Source organism: Xenopus laevis, chromosome 5S, assembly GCF_017654675.1.
Source record: "Xenopus laevis strain J_2021 chromosome 5S, Xenopus_laevis_v10.1, whole genome shotgun sequence".
NCBI lineage: Eukaryota > Metazoa > Chordata > Amphibia > Anura > Pipidae > Xenopus > Xenopus laevis.
The window spans coordinates 135,520,831-135,537,556 of NC_054380.1; the positions used below are offsets into that span (position 1 = coordinate 135,520,831).

The 16,726-nt window shown below is 39.5% G+C and overlaps 1 protein-coding gene across 4 annotated transcripts in view; it reads right to left on the minus strand.

Annotated features, from left to right (window-relative positions):
- Positions 1–16,726, minus strand: part of mmut.S (methylmalonyl-CoA mutase S homeolog) — a 59,114-nt gene that overhangs the window by 16,697 nt on the left and 25,691 nt on the right. For all 4 annotated transcript variants that reach the window (XM_018266002.2, XM_041565093.1, XM_018266003.2 and 1 more), the window contains exons 5-9: positions 15,894–16,065; positions 13,796–14,044; positions 12,107–12,218; positions 6,330–6,445; positions 1,096–1,211 (exon numbers count right to left, since the gene is read on the minus strand). In XM_018266002.2, the coding sequence (XP_018121491.1) occupies positions 1,096–1,211; positions 6,330–6,445; positions 12,107–12,218; positions 13,796–14,044; positions 15,894–16,065 (765 nt within the window). The remainder of the gene's footprint in view (positions 1–1,095; positions 1,212–6,329; positions 6,446–12,106; positions 12,219–13,795; positions 14,045–15,893; positions 16,066–16,726) is intronic.

Here is a 16,726-nt window from a genome sequence, read left to right on the forward strand (position 1 = left end):
CCTTTGCTAAAGATTCGGCCGAATACCGAACCGAAAACATTTTTTACTTCCTTGTTTTTTGACAAAAAGACACATAATTTCCCTCCCCTAATTTGCATATGCAAATTAGGATTCGGTTTGGCTAGGCAGAAGGATTTGGCCGAATCCCAATCCTGCTGAAAAAGGCCAAATCCTGGCCGAATCCCGAACCGAATCCTGGTTTTTAGCTACTTCTTTAGTTATGCTTTAGTTCTCCTTTAAGATAAAATCTGGAGTCAACATGCCTCAGATATTCTTGGGACTATAGCTAAATGATTAATACACCAATGTATCCTCAACCAAAAAAAATGGACCTGAAGAGTTGGCTTGGACTAAAAACATCTGACATAGACCTTTGGGCCAGAAATAGGGATCGATAACTATAAAAACATTTACAGGCACGTTTATCAAGGATCGAATTTCGAATTCTTAACTCCCTTAAATTCGAATGAATTCGAAATTCAACCTGGCGCAATTTATTAATAAAATGTAATTATTAAAACTCGGATGAATTTAAAAAATCCAAAAACTGGAATCGTATTCGATTCGAATTTGACCAAACTCGTTTCACGCTTTTTTCTCTGAAAAAAACTCGAATGTCAGGCTGCAAACATCTCCAAATTGATCCCTGGACCTCTCCCATTGACTTGAACAGTAATTCGTCCGGTTTTAGGTGACGAATAGTCTAATTTGAATTCTTAATGGGCCAGAGTATGAATCGAGTTTGGATAATTCCCTAGTAGAATTTGAGAGTTTTGACCATAAAATTATAATTTTTCAATTCGACTATTAAATCTGCCCCTTAGAATGTACCGATCTGTCCAAAAGCCATAGACATGTTGACGTGGGGCTTTCAACATCCATGGAATGGTTGGTTAGAATGATCAGTTCATCTTCAGGTAGGAACCATTCTGCAGCCCACGTATGGTGTTGTACTTAATCAGTAATTTCTACTCTTCAGAATTTCTGCATGCACTTAAACACATCTAAGTCTAAACTGGTCCCAACCCATTGCACTTGCTCCTCAGACATGGGGCAGTAGGTCTTGAACAGGGAAAACTACAATAAAATGATTACCTTGCTTGGGCAGCTTCAACTGCAAGGCCCAAGATGTTTCCTTTTCCTGTAGCAGCACATTCAGTGATGGCTGCTAAACATTGCTGAGCAGCGGCATTATCTCTGGAGGCTTTCACCTGATGGAGACACAGGAAGATGAATTCTATAAAACGTATTCTCTATATTTTGTTTCTTCTATTCAGTTTTAAATGATATACTGGTACACATATGGCAGCAAAGTTTGTCTAGGTTCAGTAACTAATCAGATGTTTGTATTCTTTGTTGTAACAGCAGTAGAGCATTTAATGCCAACAAATTATATGACAGTAAGTAGCCCCTGTTCGGTCAAACATTGCCCACCTTGTTTCAGTGGGGCAGCACTCCTAAAGTGCTTTGGCATTTCCAAATTATGGAAAGCACTCCAACTTCAATATGTAACAAGTGCTCTGGTTTTTCCAGATAAGGGAAGAAGCCTTATGCTAGCTAGAGCCCTGCAGCGGGTCGGGTACCCACAAAAAAGCAGATACCCTGCGAAATAAGGGTAGGCTTTTCAGGTGCGGGTATAGTAGTGGGTCTGCGGGTCAGGATGCGGGTCTCTTATCTTATATTGTCTATATTTTACTCCTTTTTTTTTTTTTTTACATAACTTGCTTCTGTACACGCCTACTTTTGACGACGTCACTTCCGGTTTGTAGCAACATCACTTCCTGTTTGATGGTGGTCGGCAGGTTGCAGGTCTGGGTTGGGTAGCGGATCAAAGTGGGTAAATATGCGGGTTTGGTACTGGTCTTAGAAATTGGTTCCAAGCAGGACTCTAATGCTAGCTACCTGAATTATATTTAATTGGGTTTTATGTTTAATTTGAAAATTACTTTTATAATACAAATTTTTACATCTGGGTCATAGGTCCCCTTTAAATGGAGAACTAAACCCTAAAAATATATATGCTCATAAGGTTATATTTCATATAGTGAATTTATTGCACGAGGTTAAAGTTTCAGCTTGTCAATAGCAGCAATGATCCAGGACTTCAAACTTGTCACAGGGGGTCACCATCTTGGAAAGTGTCTGTGACACTCACATGCTCAGTGGGCTCTGATTGGCTGTTGAGAAGCTAAGCTTAGGGCTCGTTACTAATTATCCAGCAGAAAATGAGCTTCCCTGGCTGTAATATAAGCTGATGCTACAGGTTTGCTGATTATTAAATTCTGATGCTAATTGCACTGGTTTCTGTGCTGCCATGTAGTAATTATGTGTATTAATTACTAATCAGCCTTATATTGTGACATTTCTATTCTATGTGTACTGTATATTGTGAGTGGGTCCCTAAGCTCAGTAAGTGACAGCAGCACAGAGCATGTGCAGTGAATCAGCAGAAAAGAAGATGGGGAGCTACTGCTCCAAAGTTTATTTTAAATACTGCACTATATTGTTTTTATCTGTTCTTTCCCCCTTAATGACCTATGGTCTTCGAGGTGTACAGCAATCTATTTACGGAAAGTATCTTTTGAATGCGTCGGAAAGCCTTATTGATTGCCGGATTCGGATTTTTTTTGGATTCAACCTTTGCAATTGAATTGATACAATAGCTGCTAATATTCCACAGGCACTGCTGAGAAATGTATAAATGTATCAACTAAATGGAGCAAATTCTAACAGTTCAGATGCTCCTGGATCACCGAGCTGCCAGACAAACACCAGAGACATAAAACTGGGATTTTGGAAAAACGGTAAAAAAAATAAAAGATTTTTTTGACTTCAACAGCTTTAATGGAGAAGGAAAGGTTAAAGCTAAGTAAACCTTATCAGAAAGGTCTATCTAAATATACCAGTAAACCTCCAAAGTAGTGCTGCTCTGAGTCCCCTGTCAAAAGAAACACAGCATTTATTCCCTTCTATTGTGTACTCATGGACTTCTGTATCAGACTTCCTGCCTTCAGCTTAAACCTCATTGCCCTGGGCAAGAGCATGCTCAGTTTGCTCCTCTTCCTCCTCCCCTCCCTTCTCTACTGTAATCTGAGCCCAGAGCAGGGAGAGACTCAGGCAGGAAGTGATGTCACACCACATTAATACTGCAGCTCCTATCCTAAACAAACAGAGAGCTTCTACTCAGGTATGGTAAAACATTCTACAGAATAAATATAGCATTCTAGCTTGCACTATTGCAGCTAATCTATTGGCAATAAGATGCCTCCGTAGCTTTCCTTCTCCTTTAACTTGGTGCAGTTTTGTAGAAATCCAAATGTGAGATGAGCTATGGACCGATAAAAGCACAACATGTAAATCCTACTGTAAAAACCTCACTCAAAGTGAATTAAAGTGGGCCTCATGGCGGAAGGCAAGGGGGAGCATAAACACACCTACACGCTCAGATTCGGGGAGATTAGTCGCCCAGCGACAAATCTCCTCTTCTTGGAGCGACTAATCTCCCCAAACTGCCTCCCGCCGGCTACAATGTAAATCGTCAGCGGGGTGGGAATCGGGAGAGTTTTTTTTTCCCCGAAGTTGCCTCACAAGGAAACTTCGGGCGACTTTGGAAAATTAAGCGCTCAGAGTGCCATCCTGCCGGCGATTTAGATGATAGCCGGCGGAAGGCATTTCAGGGAGATTAGTCGCCCGGAAGAAGAGGCGATTTATCGCCGGGCGCCTAAATCTAAATGTGTGTCTCTGCCCTTATATTTGCACCTAATAAAAAATAATCTGCTGATTGGCACCAAGTGCTAATGTTACCCTGGAGTTCATTTGGCGACTCTTCATTACAGCCGTCACTATGGCTAAGCTGTGGGTTGACGCCAACAATGAATTGGTCTGTTTCAATCATTCTCTGTAAGGATTCCATTAAATATAATGTTCTGCTTTGTGCAGTTCTTCCATTCCATCTGCAGTTTCTTACTGCATTAAACCTTTAATTTAGGTCTTTGTAGTTTCTTTTAAAAATAATCTTTTCCAGGTGCTTTTTCTGTTTAGATTCTTGAAATGGCGTTATTACTGTATTATTTATTGCAACACAAGGTTCATCGAGCAACATTCAAATGCAGTCGAAAGACGTGTGAGAGTTTGTGCGTTAATGGGTGCTGAGAGCTTTTCAATGTTAGCAAGATAGAACTGGGGCTGAAAAATGTGATAAAAGGGCAATTTAGGCTTTGTAATAGGATTGCACAAACCCCCCTCCATTTATTGTCAGTTTAACAGACACATTTCACATTGAGATTTTATCACTGCCTGAAGCAACAACATCACTAAAACACTGGACACAACACTCTTGTTATACCCTCATGTACATTTCTATTAGTCAAAAGCTGTAGGTGGCTAAGGATAAAATTTCATAAGACGGTTTCCATTATTAAAGTTGATTAAAGTTTAGTTTAGTAAAGTTTCTGTACAAATAACAATATCAATGTTTTACATTGGTCACAAAGTAACCAGCATCTGTTTCTTTAAAGGGGATCTATCGGGAAAATAAAAATTTGATATAAGCTTTAATTTATATCCATTATCCGGAAACCCGTCATCCAGAAAGTACCAAATTACGGCAAGACCGTCTCCCATTGACTCCATTATAATACTATTATAATATACTTATAATATATTTTGGAATTTTTGGAATCTTTGCGAAAGATTCGGCAGAATAACAAATAATAATAATTTGCATACGCAAATTAGGGGTGGGAAGGGGAAAACATTTTTTACTCCCTTAAAAAGTCACGTGATTTCACTCCCACGCCTAATTTGCATATGCAAATTAGGATTTGTATTCAGTTCGGCCCGGCAGAAGGATTCGGCCGAATCCTGGATTCGGTGCATCCCAAAAATGAATCCAAATTATTAAAAATATTTCCTTTTTCTGTGTAATAATAAAACAGTCGCTTGTACTTGATCCCAACTAAGATATAATTAATCCTTATTGGAAGCAAAACCAGCCTATTGGGTTTATTTAATGTTTTCATGATTTTCTAGTAGACAAAAGGTATGAAGATCCAAATTACGGAAAGATCTTTTATCCAGAAAACCCCAGGTCCCGAACATTCTTGATAACAGGTCCCATACCTGTATAAACATTTAAATATTCTGTACTGTTTCTGAAAAAAACAGAGTAACTCTTTACTGTCTCATACTCAGCAACCTGTCTCTCTTTCTTTTCTCTTCATATATCCATGTGGGTGGAGTTAGTTTTTGATTGACAGTTAGGTCTAATACATCCTTTGGGGGGTTGCCTAGAAGATGTACAAGAGCTCACTCTTTTAAAGGAGAAGGAAAGGTTAAAACTAAAAAAGCCTTATCAGAAATGTCCACCTAAATACACCAGTAAACCCTCTGTCAAAAGAAACACCACATTTCTTTCCTTCTATTGTGTACTCATGGGCTTCTGTATCCGACTTCCTGTTTCAGCTTAAACCTCCAGGGCTAGGGCTTGAGCATGCTCAGTTTGCTCCTCTTCCCCCCCCCTTCTCTGCTGTAATCGGAGCCCAGAGCTATACGTGAGCAGGGAGAGACTCATGCAGGAAGTGATGTCACACAAAGCTAATATGGCAGCTGCTATCCTAAACAAACAGAGAGCTTCTAGAGCTTTTTACTCAGGTATGGTAAAGCATTCTACAGAATAAATATAGCATTCTAGCTGCACTTTTGTAGCTAATCTATTGGCAATAATATGCCTCCGTAGCTTTCCTTGTCCTTTAAAATAACCTGAAAATCCTGTTTTGCAGCATACAGTGCGAGTGGGTTATTTTGTTAGCTTTTCTTTGCAATGAGTTGGGTATTTTAGTTAGCTCTCAACCTCTACTAGAAAAGGGAGCCCCTTAAAGACATATTAGACTTACCTGTCAATCAAAATCTGACCCAGACCTCAGCATGTAGACCGTATACAGAGTTAGGTTGCTGAGAGTGCTTGTAAAGAGCAACTTGATTATTTCGCAAACAATACAGAATTTTTAATTGATTATATTTAGAAAGGGTCTTAGTCTAGTGAGATGATTATATTAAATTTTCATTAACGTGATAGTTCCCCTTTAAGTCAGTTATATAACACGGGTATAATGGGGTGGGCAGCTAAAAGAGGAGCTGTTCTGCTTTTATTAGCAATTACGGTCAAATTTATTATCTGTATTGGTGGTCACGTGTAGTGTAGCTCAAGAGAAAAGGGTCTGTAAGGATAACATCAATTCCAGAACCTAGAAATAGGTCTCTGTATTTCCCCCAACAGCAGAGATACTGATGCACGGGTCAGATAACATAACCATATAGAGGTAACCTACCTTCTCAAGATTCTCAATCTGTCGGTTGCGCACAGAGGTGTTGTCAATGGCAAGGACCTCAACGGACTCTTCTTTTTCCAGTTTATACTTATTCACTCCGACGATGACTTCAGAACCTGCATATTGTATAATAACATGTTGTATCAGTATTTATTATACAGCAACATGAAACATACCCAATCTGTATAACATTTGCCTGAAGGGTTTAGAACTGGCACGGTGGTCTATGGGCAGATTTAGTAAAGGTCAAGATTTCCCTGGGTCATATTAATATAAAAAGAGCATTTTTGTTTAAAGGGACCTGTCAACCAGACTGAAAAAGCTGTATAATAAAAGTCCTTTGCAAATTAAACATGAAACTCAATTTTTTTTTTTTTCAATTAAAACATCCATACCTGTTTTACATTTCACAAAGTTGAATCATACCGGAAAGTTGCCCTTCATCAGGGCTGCCATCAGGGGGTACTGTTGTACCGGGCCCAGGCCTGAAGGGGGTTTGAAATAGTTGGGCCCCCTCGACAATGCTGAAGCCACCTCAACCACCAAAGACCTGAAATCCCGAAGCTGCGGAAAGTCCCAAAGCTGTGAAAAGTCCTGAAACCGTGAAAAATCCCGAAGCCGAGAAAAGGCCTGATGCCATATAATGACCCGGAGTTGAAGTCCTGAAGCTGCGAAAATACCCACAGCCAAGAAAGTGGCCGAAGTTGAAGTCCTGAAGCGGTGAAAAGACCCAAAGCAACGAAAAGATCTGATGCCATAAAAAGACTCAGAGTTGAAGTCCTGAAGCCGAGAAAAGACCCGAAGCCATAAAACACCGGAAGCCAAGAAAGGAGCCGAAGTTGAAGTCCCGAAGCCGCGAAAAGTCCAGAAGCCACAAAAAGACCCGAAGCCATGAAATGACCCGAAGCCATGAAATGACCCGAAGCCACGAAGGAGCCGAAGGATAAGTACTGAAGCCGCGAAAAGACCAGAAGCCAAGAAAGGAGCCGAACTTGCAGTCCTGAAGCGGTGAAAAGTCCCGAAGCCATAAAAACACCCAAAGCACCCAGGAAACACAAAAGGAAATCCTATAATCGGGCATTTAACCTGTGACCTCGGCATCTTTTTATTTCAAATTTTCGCGCCACCATCTAGCGAGCAGCGCCAACAGAGATGTAAATCCTTCGACTTCGAATATCAAAGTCGAAGGATTTATCGATATTCCTACGATCGAAGGAATAATCGTTCGATCGAACGATTAAATCCTTCGAACCGAACGATTCGAATGATTTTAATCCATCGATTGAAGGATTTTCCTTCGATCAGAAAATTGTTAGGAAGCCTATGGGGACCTTCCCCATAGGCTAACATTGGCCTCGGTTGGTTTTAGGTGGCGAACTAGGGAGTCAAAGTATTTTTTAAAGAGACAGTACTTTGACTATCGAATGGTCGAAACAATTTTATAGTACGAATCGTTCGATTCGAAGTCGAAGGTCGAAGTAGCCATATTCGACCATTCAAAATTCAAAGTATTTTTTCTTCTATTCCTTCACTCGAGCTAAGTAAATGGGCCCCCTAGAGTCCTGCAGCGGGTCGAGTACCCAGGGGTTAACTTCAAAAACCTGTGGTACCCTGTGGGTTGCAGGATGAAGTTTTGGGAGCAGGTATAGACGCGGGTTGGTGGTTCTCCGGGTTTGCGGGTCGGGTGTCTTCTCAATAACGAGTTTTACTCCTTTTTTTCTGATTACGCCTACTTCTAATGAAGTCACTTCCGGTTCACAATGAGAGGAATTCCTGTTTCTTGATTGCGGATAAGGTACGTGCAGCGTCGGGTAGCGGGTAAGTATGCGGGTTGGGTTTTACAAATTGGTTACACGCAGGACTCTAACTACACTGGGCCCAAGATGGCCAGTTTCCATAAATGAGCCCCAACAATATCCATAAATTTCTGTGGTGAGATATTAAGCTACAAGCAACTTCCCATGACTGACGAGATTGACACGTTCTATAAACTCTAATGCCACCCTCTGAAATGCCAAATTGGAAATCCTGATCTGCAAAACGATGGCTGTGATAAACTGCTTGGCTAGCAGTTGGTTAAAGGAGAAGGAAAGCTACTGAAGCAGTTTATTGCCAATAGAATAACTACAATAGTGCAAGATATAACACTATATTTATTCTATAGAATGCTTTACCATAACCGAGTAAACGGCTCTAGAAGCTCTCTGTTTGTTTAGGATAGCAGCTGCCATATTAGCTTGCTGTGACATCACTTACTGCTTGAGTCTCTCCCTGTTCACTCATAGCTCTGGGTTCAGATTACAGCAGGGAGGGAGAGAGGGGCAAACTGAGCATGCTCAAGCCCTAGCCCTGGAGGTTATAGTACTGTATTGTGGTGACATAGTGTCACATGCTGTAGGTCAAGTAGGTGCAAGTAAGAAAAAGAAAGGAAGGGGAGCTTATGGGTAAGGTGGCATGAACCATGTTATTTACATAAGTGACCGTGAGTGAAGATTGTACAAAAAAATATAGACTTATAAAAAAACAGCAGTGCGATATATGACAATATAAAAAAACAGCAGTATAATACTGTATTGTGGTGACGTAGTGTGTCACATAGATCAAATAGGTGCAAGTGAGAAAAATAAGAGGGGGAGGGATATGGGAGATTATGGGTAAGGTGCCATGTCCTGGTTCAGCAGTCTATGGCCTGGGATAGTAACTCCTTTTAAGTCTCTCAGTTCTGGCGAGGATACTGCAAAACCTTTTCCCTGATTTAAGTAGGTAAAACAGTCCATTATTGGGTTGTGATGAGTCCTTAAGAATCCTGAGGGCTTTGGTCCTGCATCCCGTACTTAAAATTTATAAAAATATTATTAGCACCTCTGAGTTATGTGAACTGTATAAAAGCACTCGGCCTGCGGCCTTGTGCTTTTAAATGGTCACATAACTCCTCGGTGACTTATAATATCTTTATAAAATACAGCAGGGAGTACATTATTCACTACATAATGGAGTCTATAGGAGAAGGCCTTTCCTTAATTCAGAGCATTCTGGATAATGGGTTTTCCAGATAATGGATCCCCTACCTGTATATGTATCCGACTGGCAAAATAAAAAAAGGAAAGTTGGCACTAGAAGAAACTGCTGGGCACTACTTGCTGCTATAAAGTTCAAAAGCCTCAGATCACTGGCACCAAACTGGGATTGTCAAGGAACAATAAGGGGCCGATTCACTAACTTCGAGTGAATGATTCGAAGGTAAAAAACTTCGAATTTCGAAGTTTTTTTTGGGCTACTTCGACTACGAATCGAAGGATTCGAAGTAAAAATCGTTCGACTATTCGACCATTCGATAGTCGAAGTACTGTCTCTTTAAAAAAAACTTCGACCCCCTAGTTTGCCATCTACAAGCTACCGAACTCAATGTTAGCCTATGGGGAAGGTCCCCATAGGTTTTCCTAAGTTTTTTTGATCGAAGGATATTCCTTCGATCGTTGGATTAAAATCCTTCGATTCGAAGGATTTAATCGTTCGATCAAAGGAATAATCCTTCGATCGTACGATCGCAGTATTTGCGCTAAATCCTTCGACTTCGATATTCGAAGTCGAAGGATTTTAATTCCTGGTCGAATATCGAGGGTTAATTAACCCTCGATATTCGACCCTTAGTGAATCAGACCCTAAATCTGCCAATCTGCGACTGTGAAATTACTTTCTCAGACATCAGTAATAGTAAACAGAAGGGTCGCCCTGCACAACGGTAATTCAAATTTTTAGGGGCCCATGTCCATAAAATAATATATACAGTAAAAGTTACATGAAAATACAAGTTGGTCTTGTGCAAAACATGCAAGAGAGTTTTTATCTTGCGCACGTTGCACAGTTACTACTTATGTAAAGTCCAGCAGTCTTGCAAGAGTCTACTGATTAGAAGAAAGGAGGTTCCGGCTAAATATTGGGAAGGGGTTTGTTACAGTGAGAGCTGTGAAGATGTGGAATTGTCTCCCTGAATCAGTGGTACAGGCTGATACATTAGATAGCTTTAAATGGGTTGGTCTCCTTTGAGATAACTGTTAGTAGGATGTAGAGAGGGATATTCTGAGACAATTTGCAATTAGTTTTAATTTTTTATTATTGAAGGTTTTTGAGTTATTTAGCACCTCTCCAGTTTGCAATTTCAGCAGACTGGTTGCTAGGGTCCAAATTCCCCTAGCAACCATGCATTGATGTGAATAAGAGACTGGAATATGAATAGGAGAGGCCTGAATAGAAAGAGGAGTAATAAAAAGTAACAATAACAATACATTTGTAGCCTTACAGAGCATTTGGTTTTTAGAAGGGAGTCAGCAACGCCCATTTGAAAGTTGCAAAGAGTCAGAAGAAAAAGGCAAATAACTATAAAAAAATAAAAATAATGAGAACTAATTGAAAAGTTGCTTAGAATTGGGCATTCTATAACACAATAAAAGTTACCTTAAAGGTGAATCATCCCTTTAAGAAGGGGTTGGATGGTGTTTAGCAAGTGAGGGAATACAGGGATATGGGAGATAGCTCATAGTACAAGTTGATCCAGGGACTGGTCCCATTGCCATTTTGGAGTCAGGAAGGAATTTTTCCCCCTCTGAGGCAAATTGGAGAGACTTCAGATGTTTTTTTGCCTTCCTCTGGATCAACTGGCAGTTAGGCAGGTTATATACAGACTTAAGGTTGAACTTGATGGACGTGTGTCTATTTTCAACCCAACTTACTATGTTACTATGTAAGAGTCCCTTCACCAGATAGGGTACACATATATCTTCAGTTAGTACCAAATGACAACATACAAGAGTTAATTTCCATTTAAAGGAGAAGGAAAGTCTTCGTGCACTTGGGGGTGCCAAATGTTAGGTACCCCTAAGTGATTGTATTGACTTACCTGAAACGCTGGGCTGGTGCTACTTTCAGCAGAAAACTGCACCGGCCCGGGGTTATTCCAGTGAGCAGCTGAGCATGCGCAGTAGAACAACAAGCCTAACTTTAAGAAGTCGTCTATTTCGTTTAACTGTGAATGCGTCTGCCCCAGGAAATTTGAAGAAAGAAGAAGCAGGAAGAGGATCGTTCCATGGTGCTCACTGGAATAACCCCGGGCCGGTGCAGTTTTCTGCTGTTAGGAGCACCAGCCCGGGGTTTCAGGAAGGTCAATACAATCACTTGGGGTGCCTAACATTTGGCATCCCCAAGTGCACAAAGACTTTCCTTCTCCTTTAAAGGAATAGTTCAGTGTGAAAATAAAAACTGTGTAAATAGACAGGCTGTACAAAATAAAAAATGTTTCTAATATAGTTAGTTAGCCAAAAATGTAATATATAAAGGCTGGAGTGAACAGATGTCTAATAAAACAGCCAGAATCCAACTTCCTGCTTTTCAGCTCTATAACTCTGAGTTAGTCAGCGACTTGAAGGGGGGGTCACATGGTACATTTCTGTTCAGTGAGTTTGTAATTGATCCTCAGCATTCAGATGAGATTCAAAAGCAACAGATATGACCCATGTGCCCCCCCCCTCAAGTCTCTGATTGGTTAGTGTCTGGTAACCAGGGTAACCAGTCAGTGTAAACCAAGAGAGCTGAAAAGCAGGAAGTAGTGTTCTGACTGACTTGTTATACATGAAATCACTCCAGCCTTTATACATTACATTTTTGGCTAACTAACTATATTAGAAACAATTTTTATTTTGCACAGCCTATCGATTTACCCAGTTTTTATTTTTACACTGAACAATTCCTTTAAGAGACACATAAAGGAATGTCCCCCTCACCTGAATCGATCCTAGCCTGTCTTCGTGCTGCGCATTCTTCGATACGGAGTTTAGGAATCCCCTCAGCCACTGCTCGAGCCATGCCGCCCATTTCTTCTATTTCATTAATGAGCTACAAAGAGGCACAGACGTTTCTATCCACTTTGTAAAATCATAGGTGTAATCCTGACACACATCCTCCCATACATGCCAGCCGCTGTCTCTAAAATAAATTCCAACTAGTGCCCCTAAAATTTAGTTTTGCCTTCGCTGATTCAGTTATACCATGCGGAACATACAAATACAATATTTGGCTTATCTGTTATCTACTGTGTATCCTGTGCTTGAAAGGCTGCCCCCATGGCTACACAGCAGCTTGTTTATATAAACTATAGTAGTACTTATCTGTTATCTACTGTGTATCCTGTGCTTGAATGGCTGCCCCCATGGCTACACAGCAGCTTGTTTATATAAACTATAGTAGTACTTATCTGTTATCTACTGTGTATCCTGTGCTTGAAAGGCTGCCCCCATGGCTACACAGCAGCTTGTTTATATAAACTATAGTAGTACTTATCTGTTATCTACTGTGTATCCTGTGCTTGAATGGCTGCCCCCATGGCTACACAGCAGCTTGTTTATATAAACTATAGTAGTACTTATCTGTTATCTACTGTGTATCCTGTGCTTGAATGGCTGCCCCCATGGCTACACAGCAGCTTGGTTATATAAACTATAGTAGTACTTATCTGTTATCTACTGTGTATCCTGTGCTTGAATGGCTGCCCCCATGGCTACACAGCAGCTTGTTTATATAAACTATAGTAGTACTTATCTGTTATCTACTGTGTATCCTGTGCTTGAATGGCTGTCCCCATGGCTACACAGCAGCTTGTTTATATAAACTATAGTAGTACTTATCTGTTATCTACTGTGTATCCTGTGCTTGAATGGCTGCCCCCATGGCTACACAGCAGCTTGTTTATATAAACTATAGTAGTACTTATCTGTTATCTACTGTGTATCCTGTGCTTGAATGGCTGCCCCCATGGCTACACAGCAGCTTGGTTATATAAACTATAGTAGTACCTATTATCTACTGTGTATCCTGTGCTTGAATGGCTGCCCCCATGGCTACACAGCAGCTTGGTTATATAAACCATAGTAGTACCTATCTGTTATCTACTGTGTATCCTGTGCTTGAATGGCTGCCCCCATGGCCACACAGCAGCTTGTTTATATAAACTATAGTAGTACTTATCTGTTATCGACTGTGTATCCTGTGCTTGAATGGCTGCCCCCATGTCTACACAGCAGCTTGTTTATATAAACTATAGTAGTACCTATCTGTTATCTACTGTGTATCCTGTGCTTGAATGGCTGCCCCCATGGCTACACAGCAGCTTTTTTATATAAACTATAGTAGTACTTATCTGTTATCTACTGTGTATCCTGTGCTTGAATGGCTGCCCCCATGGCTACACAGCAGCATGTTTATATAAACTATAGTAGTACTTATCTGTTATCTACTGTGTATCTGCCCCCATGGCTACACATCAGGTTTTTGTATTTGAACTATAGTAGTGTTTCTAAAGCAAAAACACTAGTTTTACCAGTGCAGGGCAACACTGCATTATATTTTTATTACTTTTTATCACTTTCATTGTTTATGTTACCGTTCCTTTAAGCTTATGAGCAAAGATAATTTACCTTGAGTGCAGCTTGGTATACATCCTCAGTCAGGCACTCCATCATATAGGATCCCCCCCAGGGGTCGGCCACCTTGGGGATCCCAGACTCTTCCTGGATTATGATCTGGGTGTTCCTAGCTATACGGGCGCTTTTCACAGTCGGCAGCCCCAGTGCTTCATCAAACGAGTTTGTGTGCAGTGACTGAGTTCCCCCAAACACAGCAGCCATCGCCTCAATCACTGTCCTTATAACATTGTTGTAGGGGTCCTGAGAAATTAAAAAAAAAAACACAACAACAGTAAGGGGCAGATTTATCAAGGGTCCAATTGAAAATTCCAATTCGAATTTTCTATTTTTATTTTTTATGGTCAAAACTGTCAAATTAGACTAGCGAGTTATTCAAATTTGATTTGAAAAAAAAAAAAAAAATTTATTTAATTTTCGAGATTTTTCATACACTGGCCCTTTAAGAACTAGAATTCAACTACCTAAAACCTGCCGAATTGCTGTAAGTCAATGGAAGAGGTCCAGGGATCAATTTTGAGTTGTTGCAGTTTTAAAAATTAGAACCAAATTCGTTTCGATTCAAATTTTCAGGTCAATTCCATTCATCCAGGTTTAAAAAAAAAAAAAAAAAAATCTATTTATTAAATAAATTTCGATTGGTCAAATTTCAGAATTTTATGGGAGTTTAGGGGAGTTTTTAAAACCTCACACAAATTCGAAATTCGACCTTTGATAAAATGTGCCTCCAAATAAACAAATGAAACAAGCATTTCCTTGAAATACACACCTGTCACTCAACAAGATATGGGGCTTGGCGGAAAGTTCCATTTGCTTTTTAATGGGGGTGATTTTTAGAGTTTTCCCCTCCTATCACAGAGCTACAAAATAAGCTTGACATCGGAAAAAACGCAAAGAATAAAAAATAAAGACCAACTGCAAATTGTCTTGGAATATCATTACCTGCATTATGCTAAAAGTTAATTTCAAGGGGAGATTCCTTTTACAAATATTTACAGAATATTTTTATTGAATTATTTAAGTTGTGGTTATATTATAAGCACACACTTAGGGGGTTATTTATCAAAAGTCGACTTTCGAACTGATGCAAATAGTTTTTTTCTCTAATAAATTCCAATGTACTCGAAATGGGAGGTTATTTATGAAAAAATGTAAACGTCTAAAATTCAAATCGAATGGGAACATCGTGAAAATATGTTTTATATTTGAATACAAACGGAATTTTCCTCTGAAAAAAACTTGATTGTCAGGAAGGCAATTAACGTCTTGAAATCAGACCTCATCAGACCTCTGCCATTGACTTGTAAATGAATTCGGAAGTGCAGATTATTCGAATTAGAACTGTCTCCATTGTCGAGTTGTGATAAATCTCACATTCTAATTTAAATTCCAGTTGGTGCTTTTAAATTAAAATTTGAGAGTTTTTGAATTTACCATTCAAACCTTAAAGGGGAACTATCACAAAAATTTAATATAAGCTTTAACATACTTAAATAAGAAGTTTTATAAATAATATCAATCGTTTGCTGTTTCTGAAATAATCAAGTTTATATTCACTATTCCTCCCATTTCCTTCTCTTCATTCTGTCTTCATGCAGCAGTTGGGTGTCAGATATTCACTGACAGTTAGATCCAATATATCTTATAGGGGGGCTCCTTTTGCCTAGAAGATGTATTAGAGGTCACTCTATTAAACTCACCAGACATCATGTCTCTCTACATGCAGGATTTGTGCAAAATACAGTTATTTTGTTAGATTTTGTTTGTACTGGAATCAGTTATTTGAGTGAGCTCTAATTCATCTGCTAGGAAAGAAGCCCCACTATAAGATATATTGGATCTAACTGTCAATAAATATCTGACACCCAACTGCCGCATGAAGACAGAATGAAGAGAAACAGATGGTGAGAGAGGGATAGTGAAGATAAACTTGATTATTTCAGAAACACTGCAGATTTTTAATTGATTGTATTTAGAAAGTTTTGTATTTTAGTATGAGGAAGCTTATATTAAATTTAGATTTTTGCGATAGTTCCCCTTAAATAAACCTGCCCCTTACAGTACTGCAGTAATTGGACCCATTAGCCCATACCTGCTCAGTTAGTGACCACCCTGATGTCTGGCAATGAGCTCTCAGCAACAGTGACTTCTTGTCCTTGGGCTGAAAGTTCTTCTCTATGAGGTTAGCCCACAGCCTCCTTCCGGCTCTCATCTTGGCTATTTCCATGTAGAAATTCATTCCAATGCCCCAAAAGAATGACAACCTGGAAAGAGTAAAAACAATAATAAAACACATGCACAAAAATGGAGGCACTCTAAGGGGCAGATTTATCAAGGTCGAATTTTCAAGTTTTTTATGTTCAAAACTGTCAAATTCGACTAGGGAGTTATTCAAATTCAATTGGAGTTTTTTACAAAAAATTCTAATTCGATTTTCAAGATTCATCATACCCTTTAAGAACTCAAATTCGCCACCAAAAAAAATGCGGAATCAAATTCGATTAGAATTTTAAAAACTTTTTTCTCCGAAAAAAAGCTTGAATGTCAAGAAGGTTGCAAACAACTCCAAAGTTATCTCTGGACAGCAATTCGTCAGGTTTTAGGTGGCTAATTTGAGTTCTTAAAGGGTATGATAAATCTGAAATGAATTCGAAATTCGACCTTTGATAAATGGGCCTCTAACAGTCACAAAACATTTGGCAAAGGAGTATAAAAATGGACAAAGTCGTTTACCTAATGCAGTAAGAACGATAAAAACTGAATGTTGATTGGTTGTTTTGGGTTACAGGACTATATTGCCTGTGCATAACCTTGAGTGATGGACTCATAGGTCTCAATCTATTTACAAACATTAATGTTCCATATGGTATTGACCCAAGGTTATTACATAGACATATCTGTTAGAAGCCCATTTATCAAAGGTCA